The 16,938-nt window shown below is 37.5% G+C and overlaps 1 protein-coding gene across 8 annotated transcripts in view; it reads left to right on the top strand.

Moving 5' to 3' along the window:
- LOC121297115 (actin-binding LIM protein 3-like) overlaps positions 1 to 16,938 on the top strand; it is a 74,043-nt gene that overhangs the window by 37,252 nt on the left and 19,853 nt on the right. For all 8 annotated transcript variants that reach the window (XM_041223164.1, XM_041223163.1, XM_041223162.1 and 5 more), the window contains exons 4-7: positions 8,298 to 8,413; positions 11,872 to 11,998; positions 13,094 to 13,187; positions 16,049 to 16,136. In XM_041223164.1, coding sequence (XP_041079098.1) covers positions 8,298 to 8,413; positions 11,872 to 11,998; positions 13,094 to 13,187; positions 16,049 to 16,136 — 425 coding nt within the window. The remainder of the gene's footprint in view (positions 1 to 8,297; positions 8,414 to 11,871; positions 11,999 to 13,093; positions 13,188 to 16,048; positions 16,137 to 16,938) is intronic.

The raw sequence follows: 16,938 nt of genomic DNA, 5'->3' as shown, positions 1-16,938 counted from the left end.
TGTAGATAGCTGGTCGGACTGCCAGCACATTATTCAAGCTTCATTTCTGGTAACTTTAGTAAGCTTAAAGCAATTAGTATTTGACCATTTAAACTAGAATAATCCATCCTTAAGGATTTTCAGGCAACTTCAAGAGACAAGGCAGTAAAGTAAATAATTCAGCATGGCCACACAGCTGAGTTACTGTAATAAAATGCATGTATAATGCAGTATATGGGACACAGTAACTTGGAGACTCTTGTTCATTAGAAACCCCTCTATCCAAACTAATCTGCAGACATTTAAAATGTTTATACTGTATATTATAGATAGAAAAAATGGGTTTGATATGGTAGATAATGTTGGGGGTGAGAACAGGTAAGAGAGCAGTTTGAGATTTCTAATAAAATAATATAACATGGAAAGCCTACGTACATTAATATGGCTACTCCAAACAGGCCTATATTTTAAAGATGCTTCATTGTAACTGTATTGGCACAGGCAACCACATGCTCAATTAGGATTCCCATCTCATAAAATAAACAAATACCACCCTAAGATTGAAATAACTCAGCTTTTATAATGCAGTCATTTAGCTTTTCAATGATTGTTCTGCAGCAATACCTGTGTTCTGCCATTGGGGTGAAAATGACAACTAAGTGACTCAAGGGCATCTATCCCAAAAGAGGCTCCTTATGGCTCACATTTCCCACAGTCACACTGGGCATACATGGGTATCACAGTGCTTGATGAAAATGTCTCTGTGGCTGAAGATACTGCAGATACTAACCATGTTTGTAGGGTGGTGGATGCGTGCAGTAAACACTCTTTACATATTTATAAGCACCAGGTTTGTGAGGAGAACATGTCTTAGCTGCCAGTGTAAAGAACCCACAGAGGAGGGATGGAATGTGGAGATGCTGTAAATTATAGTGCTCAGAAAATTCCCCCACAAAGAACTGGCTTTGATTTGGCTGAAATGATTATGTGATTATGGATCTTCTCAAGTACATTAAATGGACTGGGGATCAGGGGTTACAAACCAGGCTCAGGGTTGTAAAGTCCTCATTTAAAAATAGGGTTAAAAAATAGGTTAAAAAAATAAATAAAAATGAAATTAGATTCCCAATTGTCCTTATTCATTGTTAGAAAACTCAGAACATGCATCCACCAATCAGGAACCTCATTGCAGAGCAGTACCACATGGCAGTTGAAGGCACAACTTTCAGACAGAACATCTGGCTTTAAAAAAGTGAAACAGAAAGAATGCAAAACTTTGAAAAGGGAAATAAACCTGCACATTAGAGATTAAAATAACAGTAACATTTTGAATTGCATTAAAACCCTGAGTATCCAGCATTACCTTGGTAGTTAACCTTAGACCTCCCTGATACAGTCAATTACCAGATGGAAATGCCCTGTAATAAAGATTAGGGTTGATTGTTTAGGCACAGTAAATAACTTACCTACCTCCAAAACCTCATGAGGTCTAAGTGAGAAGATAGGAGACAGTCCAGGCCATAGGGGATTTCTGTGAAGTCCTCAAGAGTAGTGGTACATATATAAAGATTTAATGCTTGAGTAAGAAAATGTCTGGAGGGCTGGAGTTTTCTTTATAAGTCAATTAGATTCAAACACAAACCTTTTGGCTAGAGGTGACCTAGAGATGAACCTAGTCTTTTCCAGTTGCCAGTCCCAGCGGTTGATGATAGTTTGGGTTATTTGTTTTTGTTTCCTGAGGTTAAGAATATATTACTGAAAATATGTATGGAAAAATATACAGTGCATTTACTGAAGCTGATGCAGAATTCCAGATACATTGATTTTCTTATTACATAGCTTTTACGCAATTAAAATGTAATGCTGCATAACAGATACTTGTTTTGTATTCTATCACAAGAAATCCTTTCTCCTGGAAAAATCCTTCTTGATTGAGAGAATACTAAAGTGAAAAAAAGAACAGTCCAGAACAGGTAGTAGGAGAAGTTTTTCTCTGCACAGAATTAGGGCAAGGCATTTGCATAACTAGACTATATCCAGGAACTGGTATGCTCTATACAGGGTTTGAAAAGCAACTTCACAATCACTCTACTGGCATGTCGTGTTAGATTGGATCAAAGTGAACCACGACTCATGAGAACACACATTCAAATCCATGAAGGATCAACACACAGGAAAATCATGCCAAAAAATCCAGGAAGAATATTTTAGAGAATAAAATGGAACAGGAAGGTGAATGATAACAATGTGATTGGATGTACATCTGAAATGCTCATGTTTGGGGTTGGATAGAGACTTGTGAATAAAAGCACAGGATACAAAGTACAGCATTGTGCTGTAGTAGTCAATAACTGGATGGATTTATGAAATCATGTCAGTCATAAATACAGCACAACCATGGTTTTAACTTCAATAAAACAGGGCTGATTTATGTGGTATTAAAGACTTATACTTCAGAAAGGTTTATTTTAAAAAGTTTTGCATACCATGTTGTTCTGGTTAACTAAATGAAAGTTGTGGGTAGATTTTCATTCACGCCAGACAGTCTGGCATCCTGTTTACTGCTTCTCAGCTTGCCAGAAATTCTAGGAAACATTAAAAAATCATCTGCATTCAATGCCAATTTGATTTGATTGCTTAAAAGTTCAGACTTGCACAGCCATAACAAAAGGCATTGCATTTGTACTGATTTACTAATAGTGTTCCTTGCTTTGCTGTGGATTGCTGGTACAGAAAGCAAACAGTATGGTGTATGCTCTTTTTAGTGTGCTGCAACTTTGACACAGACCATTAATTACAATATACTAATAGCAGGATAATAGCTGTAATAAAGGATCTCCTGTAGCGCTGTCAGATACGAAGTTATCAAGCAGACTGTTCAGGGCTGTCCATTAATTGAGGGCATGGTGGCTCAACTATTTGGCAATGGGATTAAAAAACATAAAAAACTTTAACATTTTGGACTCCGGTTCGACCCAGATTTCATTGATCTGGCATCTGTTAGAGATTTATGGTAAATTAGTCCATTTGGTTAGTTCTATAGGTCAAATGACTACATCTCAAAAGCCACCATGAAAATGATTGCCAATGAAAGAAGTGAGAGGAGGGGGTATACCAGGGTTGCACAGGTTTCAATGCACAGCTCTACCTTTTCTGAAGCATGTTTCTCTGGAAAAGTATTTGCAAACAGTGATCTATGTTTAAATTATATTATACAAAGCTAGTAATAAATACAAGGGGTGATATAAGCCATCCCTTAAACTGTCTGTTCATCCCCTAACAGGGAACTCTGGGTCTGTTGTGCTCTACGGAAAGAGAACTTTAGAGAACTTCCAGTGCAATCAACCCATGCCGATACAGTCTTTCCTCTTGCACTACACTCTACACTCATAACTATTGCTCATTTCCACAAACAAGGAGAACGCTTCACAAACAAATGAAAAAAAAATAAGAGCTGAAAAACCCCAGCAGCAATATAGAAATTTCAATCTAAAGAACTTGCGGTTTTCAGAGTAATAGAGAAATTAAATCATGGAAACTCAACACCCTTTCATAAAAGCTGAATATCTCAATGCCAAGCTTCAGGTAACACAAGCTTTAGTTATGATAGTCTCAGTAGTATCTGCCTCAAATAGTTTTTTTATTTAAATCTGTTTACTTTTGTCTTAAACATGACATCTTCATAACTTTCTCATGTACATAATAGGAACGTCCTGAAATACGCCTTTGATGTTTTGGATACAGCAAGGATCAACCAATAGCATGTGTTGGAATGGTGCCTCTTGGAGATTTGGGAAAGTCTGGCAAGAAACAAGAGAGTGGATGTGGAGGAGTTGGGATAATCATTCCCAAAGAAATAACTTCTCACTTAAAAAAGACCTTGACTTGTGAGAGTTCACTGCCAACCATGTGGCTGCAGCGGTACCAGCTGGAGCTGGTGTGTTGGTGAGGGAGTCATGCTTATACAGAGAGATAGAAGGAGAAAGAAAATCATAATTAAAATACAGTAAAATATGGCCCCTAAACTGGCAAAAAGTGACTTCTGTTTCAAGAAATTCCTGCACGTGTCTGAGGCTTCTAAGTCATGACACAGAGAGCACGTCCAAAACAGAGAGAGCATGTCTCCAATGAAGATTTAACTGTTTCACCCCTGTTCCCAGTAGAGACATTCATTCTAATGAATGGGTAAGCTTTGCTCCAAAAAAAACATACTAGCTCATTAGCCTCATCTATAAAATATGCTGAAGAGTGGGATGGCAAGGAGAGAGAGAGAGAGAGAGAGAGAGAGAGGAGAGAGAGAGAGAGAGAGAGAGAGGAGAGAGAGAGAGAGAGAGAGAGAATGTAATGTTGAGCAGTAATCATCCAGCACAACCTCCTGGTGTAAAAGAGTGTTCAGCTTTGATCCTTTTGTCATGGTGCCAGTAACCAGTCTCAGAGTGTGCTGTCTCCATCGGTATTTACTGACTGACTGACTGAAAGAGGGAAATGCAATACTCTGCAAGGGAGAGGAGAGTCAAGAAATGACATCAGCTGGCAAAGCCTAATGCATTCTTTGCTGACTGCAGTGGGGTAGCTATTCGGAACCCGGAAAATGTAGTCAATTTTCCCATCCTAAGTACAAACACTTACAATTTATTAAATGTATTCTGAATCTTAAATTGGGGATTTGCAAAAATAATTAGATTTGTAGATTTGTAGGTTTAATTCTTTTTGTCATCCTTCCCTTAGTGTGGACCCCTTTAATTTGGACAGGATTGCAATTTAGCACATTTTGTAATTGAGGATTATTTAATTAGGTTATATTGTTATTTACATAAACACATACGCTTCAGGTGGAGGCCAATTAGCACAGATGATTAAGAGAAAATAGGTTTATCTGTTAGTATTATTATAACTATTCTGTTTGAAGTCACAGATGCTGCAGCATTGGAGCCTATGTAAGCACCCGTCCACCAAGCCCTCTCAACAACCCTCAACGACCACCCCCCCCCCCCCCCCCCCCCCACACACACACACCCACACACTGAAACCATTCCATTCACCGGAAAGTTACGTTTAAATCAGAAGTAATGTTTTAAATTGTGTACCGTAACAGTATTTTGTATGATGTATATATTTCAGATAATCAAGACTAGTTCCCATCTCTAAACAGAAAGACTGCATCAGAATGATAGTTAAGCTGGAGATAAACAATATTATAAGTGATTCCTTGTGATTTCAGGGTTCTGGCTGTTGAACATAGACCCTTATGACTTTTCAAACACCAAAAAGCAATGGGAAGATGTTTAGTCTAATTCTACATAAACCAAGAATGGGCAGCTTTGATTCTGGAGGACTGTTTTATTAACAAAGTAACAGTTTTAGGACCTGGATGAGGGTTTAATCATTTTAATTAAACAATTGATAACGTACTTGGAAGTAAGGTGTGGTCAGCAAGAGCCAAGGTTGCCTGTCTATGATGTAGACACAGAGTCAAAGAAATAATAAACACAAAACTACATCGATTCACCATCATCATTTGAATTGCCTAAAGATGTGTTTTCCAGACACGAAGAAACTATTTTACAAAATAGAATTATTTCATGAGGATTATTGCATGGTTATTTTAAAGTATCTTAAAATGAAATATTATTGTTTTATTTTTTAAAGCCCCCTTACCTTTTTTGATGTTTGCAATGACTTTAATGTTGTGGGGTTTTATATATACAGTACGTTATTAAGTCTGTCTTGAATTCAGGTGTGTTAGTTCAGTTGCCCCATAAACATATATAGCCAACATGTCTTTATAGAAGTAAAAGCCAGCACCATCTAGTGTTCAGCTATGTTGGATCAAGCTACCTATTGTACTACACAGTTGTGTACTAGATGGTGCTGGCTAACAGGAAGTGTGTACTGTGCAGGACTTTAGATTCACAAGCATGCACTGTATGTAACTGAAAGTAACGACTAGAAGCAAGCTGATGTTGGGGTTCAGCTAGTCATTATTTTGTAGTGAGTAGGTCTGTGAATAACATCCCTGAAAACAACATGTGATGGTTCAGTGAGCACCTGAAATATGTTCAGCCTTATAAACCACCATGCTACCTTATTTTGTCTTGTTCAGCAAATGGACCAAAAACACTCCTCATCTGCTGAACTCCTCCGACTCTACAGTACTGATCTAACATTTATCATGACTTGTAAAAAGCTGTTATTTTCAGCAGGGTTATTTGATAGATATCCATACAGAGTCTCTTTTTGAATAACAATCTGAATAAAACTCAATAATAATAACAATAATCATCTAGTACTTGCATTCTGAGTTACAAATATGTAATTGGAGCATTACAGTTTGTACATTTTGATGGCCATCATTCCCATCACTGTGTATCTCTCAGTTTTTGGCAGGTTTCCACTTCTGGTTCTGTACCAGTATCTCAATCACTGTTTTTTTGGCAGCATTTTAGAGCAGTGTGTTCTTTTTAATTATTTATGGAGATGTTTCAACTTAACTTTTTTTGACAAAACCTTAATAAGAGAACAGGACTGAACATTACATTCCAGTGATTAAGTGGGGCGGGACACAAATGTACCGTCACTGTTCAACATTGCAGGAAGGGTATGGGAAATCACAGCTACTACACAATAGAAATAAATATTTATAACCAGTACCCTGTTAAAAATGATTGTCTGCATTTGCTTTAGAATTGTACTGTGGGAGTTCCTATATCAGTACATTAACCTGTGTAGGGAGATACTTGACGTGAGTGAACAAGAATTGTGGGTGAAATGTGTAAGCAAGCAATAGAAGCTTCACATTAACTTTGTCTAAAGTCTCTGTACTTGTAGCATGTTCTCTCCCATATAAAGCCTTTGGAATCTACCTGCATTGTGCTGGCAATCCATCCAGGGCCCTACAGCAGTAATAACTTAGAGTAGCTTAGTGGTAGCTGCACTTAAATGCAGTAGTCATATCCATATAAGAATGTCAGCTGGCAGAAGGATTTATTGCAAGGCTGTGATATCTATAGTGACTTATACATTCTCTTGTACTGTGTATCACCACAAATAGACCACAGGAGTGTATGTCATCTATACTCTGCACTCAAACTCAAAAGTGATCATACCCACACACCTCCTCAGAAAAGACATATCAGTTCATCACCCTTGTGGCCAAACTGTAAATATGCCTGGTGCTATTTTTAGAACTGAAATTTCATATAATTAGCTGTGACCTCGCCACATCAATTCTGACAAGAAAACAAAAAACGTATATAAACAGCTTACACTACTGGTATATTTATGTATGCAAGCTGCTTGTTGGCTGTTTTCAGTGTTAGTTTCAGTGAAAGTTTGTGAGGCTTATAACTTCTGAATGCCTTGTGATCTGAAATGTATTATGCAGCTTCGCATTGGCGGGGGGGGGGGGGGGGGGGGGCAGTTACAGATTTTATATCAAACTTTTCACCTAATACACCCCAAAAACTCACTCTCGCTCACTCTATTAATAGATCTATGAGCATATGAATGTGTAAGAGTGCTTAATATATTTCTAAACAGTCTTTGTAAAAGATTCCCCCATTCTAAAAGCTGCACGTGGGTTGGGCAGAAAATGTTTTGTTTTTGTCTGACTATTTATCTTTTCTTCTTCTTTCAAAGAATGACAATCATTTTCCATATCAGCAACACATTAATAATACAGTATGTTCAAATGCCGCTAAACTAGTCTGTTGGAAATCGAGCGACAATGTCTTCTTGTGGCTTGTTGCCTAATTAAAGGGTCTGTTTGTGTTTGTTGGAGATGATTCCTTTGCACCCTAATAGATAACAAATAGGTTCTTGTAATTTGCGATTGGACAGTATGATTTGAAATGTACTGCTTCATTAAGTATTATGAACAACCACTTTTAGCCCATTGTACTTAGTGAACTGTTTCATGTATTATGCTACTATCGTGTATTATGTACTTTCAGCTGTATTTAATGCATTATGCATTGTTTTTTACTGTATATCATTTATTATGCATTTTTCTGTATTTGAAGTATTATGGATTTTCTTGTTTTTACTGTATCTTGTAAAGCGCTTTGTGAGGGTGGTCCACTATAAAAGGCATTACATAAAATAAAGACTGATTGATTGATTATTCATATGAAATCCTTTTAATTATTTTGTACTATCTAGAAGTCACTGATGTGTCAGGCAAACATGATAGTTGTTTGTGAGGCACAAATCTTTAAAGATGCAAACACAGGTGTGTAATCCCAGTATAGAATCTAAAATGGCAATACTGTTTGAGGTAACTCCTAGATTAACACAAAATTCCCCTTTTTGTGTTACAGGAAAGCTTTCCCCATTGGAGACAGAGTGACTTTCAGTGGGAAAGGCTGTGTTTGCCAGCAGTGCTCTCATACCCTGGCCAGCAGCAATGAACCTGTGAAGATTCATGGGCCAAGCCGTAAGTATTGAGCTTTAAATGTTCAGTAACAGGGAGAGTGACAAAGCAGGGAGGTTAGGACAGATATTTCATTTCAGTATTGGAGGAGTAGAGCGAGGGTTTTTCTAAGCAGTGCAGAAATAAGAACCACGGAATGTGGTTTAAAAATAGAGCAACAAAAAGCCTTGCAGTCTGAAAGCACAGTTTAGGTAGGGGAGATAAATGAGACTCAGACCTCTGGAAAGTGGGTGATGATGACGAATGGCTTACAGCTGTCATTTAATCAATGACCTTTGCAATAAACTGACACGGTAGCAATTCATGTGGATTTAAGGCAGCGGTGGCTGAAAGAATACAATTTAAAAGGTTTCTGTCATTCCTTTTAATTAACTGTTTCAATTATTTGTAAAAACCATCAATAATCTAGTGACCTGTAGCCGTGAACAAGATGCCTGTTGTGAATGAGGGGTATTGCAGCCCTCATGCTGTTAATAAACTCCTTTTGAATTCAGACAATTTGCTACAGCGCGTATATTATATATATATATATATATATATATATATTAATATATATATATATATATATATATATATATATATATATATATATATATATATATATATATATATATATATCAAATGTATCCTTATGTTCTTATGTGTTAGAAATACAGGGGAACAGTGTAGGCTATATAATGCTGTTAATGCAGGAATAGTGTATAGAGTGTTGTAAAATACAAGTTGACAAGACTTGGTTGACCTTGACCAAACAGAATAAAAAAATACAAACCACAACAAACAAAGTCTCACTGTTAGAGTAAAATAAGTTATTTCAGTGTTTCTGAAGTTCTTTTAACGCAGCGTTATTCTAAATGGAATACCTGCTGACATGTTCAGTATTTCTCTGATTGCAATAAAATTCAGTTTGGCACAGACAAGACTGTCAGGTAGAAATGTGGTTTGCTTGCTCAGCGAAGTGGAGATCGTCTCAATACTGGCAGCTGCTGAGGAGAAGGAGTCCAGGAGTCTTTGACAGCATCAGTCTTTCATTCTCAGCACACTTAATTTCCTGCACTAAAATTTTGAATCTAATCATTTTCCCTAATAATTCAAGACTTTCAGCAGAATCCAGTTTGCAGTGAGCTTTCTCAGACAAAGATATCACGAAAGGCTCCAGGAATAGAAGGATAGCACCTTTTAAATGTTGAATTTAAACCTGATGTGAGACCCAAATTGGTGCAGATTTGATAGAAAGATATGCTGAGAAAATATTAGCGACCCAAAAGAAAGTAAGCTTAGCAAGTAGCAACACTCGTCCATGTAGAAGAGAATGAGAATGTCTGACAACTGTCTGTAGGTTCCTTATATAACTACTGTTTGTTTCCACAATGGCCGGCATACACAGGAATATAGGGTACTGTACGTGTCATGCTTACCCAGGAACCCATATACTGTGGGAAGTTCATAACAATACAATTATTTCTACTGTCAATTCAGTAATGTTAGAAGATTGCAGACACCATGTTTGTACACTGGCTGTAATGATTCCTTTAAGACACAAATGTCACATGGCTTAATTGTATTACCCTGCTGCTTCCTTTTGATATGCTGATTCCTGGCTTGCGGCGTTGAATATCAAGCTCCGGACACCGTCCCCGCATGGGATCTGTACCTTTGTATATAAACATTGCAATGACTGGTTTTAATTGGAAGTAATAACAATGATCTGGAGTCCGTGTGTGTCCTGTTCCGTGTGTCTATTCTGGCGCACAGTAAATGGAAAGGAAGGCAGTCTGGTAAATATACAACGCACAGGATGTGTCTGTTGGGATAATTAAGGGTTAAAAAAGCATCATCATCATTTCAAGGGAAATCGCAAGCTTTGGTTGTTTTTATAATAGAATTGCTCCTGCCTGAAGTGACTGTAGGCTTTAGGTATTATAACCCATTGTAAAGATCCTCTTTTAAAAGTAGCTTTGTATGTGAGATAAAACATTTCACTAATCCTGCCGAAGCTGTTATGGTTAGGCAAGGTAGATACACAAACAACATTTGAGTTGGCTTTTTTATCAGTGTGTGAGAATGTTTATATCTAGTTCATCCTCTTTTTCTGCTTTGTGCATGGCCGTGACTTGAGCTTGTGTTATTGACAGGCTTTTCATTGTAACGGGATAATCAGTTCTTTACAAAACAAGGTGGCATCCGTTTTTTTTTTCTCAAGAGACAAACACCAGTAAAAGAATAACAATTCAAAAAAAGCAGGGTAACCATTGAAGCACGTCATAAGTGCTACGTTCACTTTAAGTTACAGTGTTGATTTAGAAAATGCAGACTGGGACGAGGTTTTAAAACAGCACCTCTTCAAATGTCTAACAAACATACATAGGCTATATTTATCTTAATAGGGACATGCATGAAGTCTAAAGGAGGGGGTTTGATTGCTGATGGGCTTTATTCCACCTTCACATGAGAAACCTTTTCAATATCTCTATCTCGCACATAACATATTGAGTAGGCACACAGGGATTACTACGAGCCTGACTTGTTCTTTTTTTAAATTGATTAAATGTCAGCCACCTTTTCTTGTGCTGTTGCACTACATTGGAAAGAGCAAGGGCTGAGCCACGTCATATTTTGACACTGATTATGCGCCATGCAGTCGATGCCCTGCTATTACTAACTCAATAGTCATCTGATTTAGCCCAGTAATGTATGGCACAGTTTTACTCTGCCTTGGAGATAAAACATTTATGTTATCTAGCAATGCAATGTATACAGCACACTCCAGTCATATGATTTTAGACTGACTTACACAGGGATGCAATGTACTGTTACACTTGTGCAACTCTGTATAATACTGGTTTGAATTGAGGTTACTATGTACTGAAGATAGCAGCAATGATGTAGCCACAGTGCAGCTAAACATCTGTAGCATGAACTCTGCTCTGCTGTTTGCAAGATGTTCATTGTACCACTTACAAATATCACTGTGCCTTTTAAAAAATACTGCCGGCAGATTTATATGAATGCAGTGGCTGGAGAAATATGTTCAATGTCAGTTCCAGTGGCTGTAATGATAACTTTGAGATGATGATAGCACATGCATTCAATTACAGCTGTTAAATTGGATTTCACATGGAATGTTTTTTCCACATTTAGAGTTGTTGATAAGGAAAGGGTAACACAGAGTTAGAGGAGTCTGTTATAGTGCAGTTATGTTTCCTTCGCTGCAGTGTGATACTCCCCACGTTCTGCACTGACAGCCCGTGCTTGCATGCCTCTGGGGAAGCTGGCTCTGTATTGAGCTAAACTTCAGCACAATGAAAACAAATAGCTCTGTAACCCTCCCGAAGAAAATCCACTGCAGTTAATGTCATCGCAATAAATCTTCCGCGCCAAGCGCTAACCTTTAATCATGTATTCATGATGCTCTCTGAATTGTTTCGCATGGGTCTCTCTCCCTTTTTTTGTTTTTATAGATTGTGCTGGGTGTAAAGAGGAGATCAAACAAGGACAGTCCCTATTAGCGCTGGAGAAGCAGTGGCATGTGAGCTGCTTCAAGTGCCAGACATGTGGAATTGTGTTGACAGGAGAGTACATCAGCAAGTATGTATACTGGCTTTTAGACAAACGAGCACAACTTCCAGACATGGGCCCTCTAATTAGCTACAAACAAGGGGGCATTTGTAAATGAAAACTATAATATTTAATAGGAATGCCCTGTAATGGTATCCCTGTACTTTAAACCTAGTTGTTAAATAAATTAAGCATTACCAAGTCTATCCATCTACTGCTATACTAATGATTTATAAATATGGCTGATGGCATAGCCTTAGGTTTTATGACTATAGCTTTAAGAAAATGTCTTATTAAAAATAAAAAACAAGATTATTTTGAGTCACAGAAAAGATTCACTCTAATGTGTGTCTTTCAGTCCTAGAGAAGAAAAAAAAAATCAATAATATTCTCTGTAGCCCAGCATACCGCAGAAAAATCTAAAGATTTGATCTCATCGGCCAGAGGCTGTCACAAAATAATTACCAGTTAGTAGCACCGTGTTTGCACAGAGCCAGTCAGAGCACTTGCCTCGGGTTTGAGGAAGGAATGAGACAGCAGCTAAAGTTAATGCCATTTTGAAGGATGCAACACTGGAATCATAAACAGCTCATGTTTTATAATTACATTTTCATTCGTCTTCTAATATGAGGTGGGTTATAATTATGCATCTATTCAATATAGCACAGTACAGTGCTGTTCCACATTAACACAACTAAAAATAAACAAAAAGGGCTAGCATAAAAAATCATGTTGCTATTTTGTAGTTTCTTGTTATATGCACCCATATTCACTGTATTTTTCAAGATAAGCCAAGTTAGATATAAACAACATGTCATCAAATACTGCTCCTAAACAGTTTCTGGGTAATAATCAGAAAATAATGCAGCACTATAATAACACTGATCGTTTTAGTTAATTCAATATTCAATAGAAGCAGCATCTTATCTGAGTCCTGTAGAGACACTGAAGAGTTAAGTTTTGTGTTGTTAATAGCATCGTGTTATTACATAAGGAAGTTTCTATAGCTTTGAAATGAGAATAGATTCATGAAATAGATTTACAGGAAAAAGTTTAAAGCAGAAAGAAAATGCTACAGCCCAGATTGGCACTTTACCAAACAGTGTTGTGTTTTGTTCTCCCCAGGGATGGAGTTCCATACTGTGAATCTGATTACCATTCCCAGTTTGGAATTAAATGTGAGACCTGTGATAGATATATCAGTGGAAGAGTGTTAGAGGTAAGTAACCTTGCAACAGTGGGTTTCTTGGTTTGGTTTCTGTTCTGGAGTGTTCTTTCCTCCTGTGATGTCGTAATGCCCACGTAATGCTATCGCTGTTCTACAGTGACACTGACTGGAAGACTATGGAGTTGTCAGAGATGAGTTTCCAGTCAAAGTGCTTGCCAGCTATGCAGTGCTGTGCATTAATTATTGATTACACAAATATGTATACATAAACAGTTCTCTAACAAATTCAACTGTTTTATTTTTTCCTGACTAAATTGAAAGAGAAAATTATATGAAGTGAATCTCAACAAGAAGAAGAACCTATTAGTTAGTATAGCTATGACATTTCATTCCAGTACTAAATTGCCCTGATTACTATCCTTCATTTCCTGTGTGTTTACTGTATGTTTTATCTAAATCAGCAAGAATTCACTGTTCTTCGTAAAAATTAGTATGTGTTTTCTGTGTTGATTTGGATTAAGGCTCTGTTTGGTTTTGCTTGACCTTTTACTGTGGTACATGTTCTGCTCCCCTCCACGAAGATGTAGGTTTTTATTTCTTTCACAAGGGATCCAATCAGTGTCTTCCCTACAGCACTGAGTTTTAGATTTTCCAAAACTCAAACCTGGGACTCTTAAAACTCATTCAGTTGTCATGGAAACACAACTAGGCCTTTGCTTTCTTTTCAAGCTCACAGATGAAGACATGTACGTTCAATATTTTTTGTCATGTTGATGTTGGGCAGAACACATTGAAGGGTTTAGAATCTTCTTTTATTAAACACTTCAAGTACAATCAGACAATAATGCCAATATAATGAGATTTCCTTCCTAATTATTCTGAATAATTATGTTTTAAAGGGCTCTCAGGGATTATATTTTTAGGAATTCATTAGCATTGCATACATGGTTATTGTATTGTATAATATGATATAATAACACTGCACACATCTCTACCTCTCCATTTAATACATAGGTAAACGTCTGTCCTGCAAGAAGAATTTCTTCCTTCCTTTTGAACGACCTTGTATACACACGACAGACAGGGTTCTGCACTAATAACTAGAGGGGCTGGGGATATGTTTAAATTGCATTCATTTATTCAACATAGAAAAGAAGGAATAACCTTTTGGATGTGCCTGATATTTGATTGAGACCATGCATACATCACACCTTTAATTTACCTTCTCTGCATGTCCAGCTGCAAAGCTGCTGTTAGAAAGATGTGGGGAGGGATGGTTTCTGGCAAGAATGGGTGAATTTCCTTAGTTTCTGCCCTGAATGGTTTGCACCTTTTATTAGGTGGTCATCAAAGGCTCAGGATTATTTATAACTTTTCTTTAAGCAAAATCTAGTTATCCTGTTGATCCTAATGTCATTTTGCAGTTTGCTCAGAGCAGTTGCCTGACCTTGCCATATTTCCCTTTGCATTTGCTGTGTGTGTTAAAGTGAGGGACTGTCAAAACGTTAAAAAGGTTAAATGATAAAATGCTGTGAATGAAGTGCTGAATCACTGGTGAATGCTTTGTAGCTGGAAGCTGCTTGTCTAAAGCGGTTGATTGGCTGCTCCAGGTCACCTGATCCATTGCTCAACATTCCATCCATCCATCACTAATTTTCAGGTATAATGGGCTTCCTGGCTTGCCGTACACCTAGTGTCCCATTTTTTTTCCTGATTACGGGCATCTGTTGGATACTACAGAGAGGAGTATCTGTCAGGCCGCCTCATTATGGGCTCTCAAACTCTAAAACTCAGCTGCTGGGACTTGGGAATCACTCTGTCTTTCTCTTTCAGTCTGTTGTACTGAATCAAGCTCTGCAAAATCTGCCTGATGAACCTCCCACCAGAGAAACTATAGCAGTTCTGCTGCCTTTGGTTTTGTTAAACAAGAATTGCGTTTAGTGCTTCTGAGGAGTAAGGGTAACATTTCAATACTGCTGAACCTTGTATTGATATTGGAAAAAATAAATATTGTGATATAGCACAGTGTCCCTGCCTAGAAAACCTACAAATGTGCTCCCGGTGGTACATTCTCTCAGGGAAACCCTTATTGATGTTACACAGTCGACCATTGGGACTTTCAAACATATTCAAGCAGAAGACAGTTACAAATTCCATCAAATTATTTTGAAAAGAACACTCCAGTTTACTAATTCAGTCAACAATAAGCCCCTCCCATTGTGGGTCCTTGTGGAGCCATGTGTGACTAGCCAAGGGAAATGCTACCTCAATAACTCCTACTACATTTTTTCATTGCTTTTGCTTACTGTCAGGTAAAATAGCCAGCACTGTGATGTGGCTTATACAATAGGCATTCAAACATAGTATCCAAAACGACTCTCCATCTATACTGATTCAAATTGCAATAGCTGAGAAATTAAATAATATGAATATGAGAGCTGTTTAAAAGCAGTAACTATGGGTGGCATTGCTCAGCACAGCAGTACATCATGTGTGTGTTTTTTTTTTGTTGTTCTTGCTGAAATAGACTGAAGATAAACAAGGCAGGGTTTTCTATTCTTCAGATGTTAATCCACCTTCCTGTAAAAGGTTTTGTATGAGAAAATGATTAATTAGAGACAGGAGAAGAAGAAAAGGACACCAAACTGATTTTCAAATATAAATTCTCCCAAAAAATGGTTTTAGATTCGAACCATGCTCGTTATTTCCAGCATATGCTTGAAGAAGATGAACAAAGCAACTGTAATTTATTAATAATACTTTGCATTTTTAGCAAGGAATAAACCTGGTACAGCAGGTGCTGTTCTTTTTAACAGCTTGTGGAAACCGCTATCTGAAATATTTAGGTTTTAAGAGGCTACATATTTAGATCCATGATGTAGATTTCATGACATGTTTCCTGTTTTTTACAGGCTGGTGGAAAGCACTACCACCCAACATGCGCAAGATGTGCTCGCTGCAATATGATGTTTACAGAAGGGGAAGAGATGTATCTCACAGGTGAGCTGATTTGGAAATTTAAATTTAAAATAGCCAGCACGGTGATGTGGCTTATAAGGTAGCCATTCAAAAACAGCATCTAAAAACTACTAGTCATTAATATTGATTCAAATGGCAATAGCTGGCAGATGATACATTTAAAATGGGGAGGATGAGAGCCATTTAAACACAGTAAAGTTTCATTCATTTTACTATCAAATTATTCTATATCATTTTGTGGCATCTGTTAACACGGCAGTATAATACAGGCGTACCTCATCAGCAATAAAAGCTATTAAAAATAAGAGGTCATGACGATATGAAATCAACAGATATTACCATGCTACTGAACCCCAGTGGCCAGCCAGGAACCAGCCTAGGGAAGTCTCCACCTGGACTCATCGTAGAATGTGATGTAGTGAACTAGCCACATATGATTATCAACTCAAACCCTGTGAGAGTCAAAAACCCAATGCAGTGCCCCCTGTGGGCCCTGAGTCAGCAACACATGGGATTCAAACACTTGCATGAATCATTCTGCACTTCAAGCAGTGCTTTTACTGGAGACCACTGTGAGTCTCTTATGTCAGCTCTACTCTTGCACTTGAAATATGCATTTGTATTCATATGTATTATGGAGGCCTACTGTGTGTGCCCCCAAATTCTTCCATGCTTTTTTGTAAATCATCTCTTTAGTCCCTGATAAGATGTTGAACAGAGTTACGAGAATGCGTTCTGATGTCATTGTGTAATTTTAAACTGCAGTTCTCCTTAGGTATGATGTAATGAATATATAATTACACATAAAAAAATGACTGTAATT

This window comes from Polyodon spathula, chromosome 22, assembly GCF_017654505.1.
Source record: "Polyodon spathula isolate WHYD16114869_AA chromosome 22, ASM1765450v1, whole genome shotgun sequence".
NCBI classification, from domain to species: domain Eukaryota; kingdom Metazoa; phylum Chordata; class Actinopteri; order Acipenseriformes; family Polyodontidae; genus Polyodon; species Polyodon spathula.
This window is presented reverse-complemented; position numbering and strand designations above follow the sequence as displayed.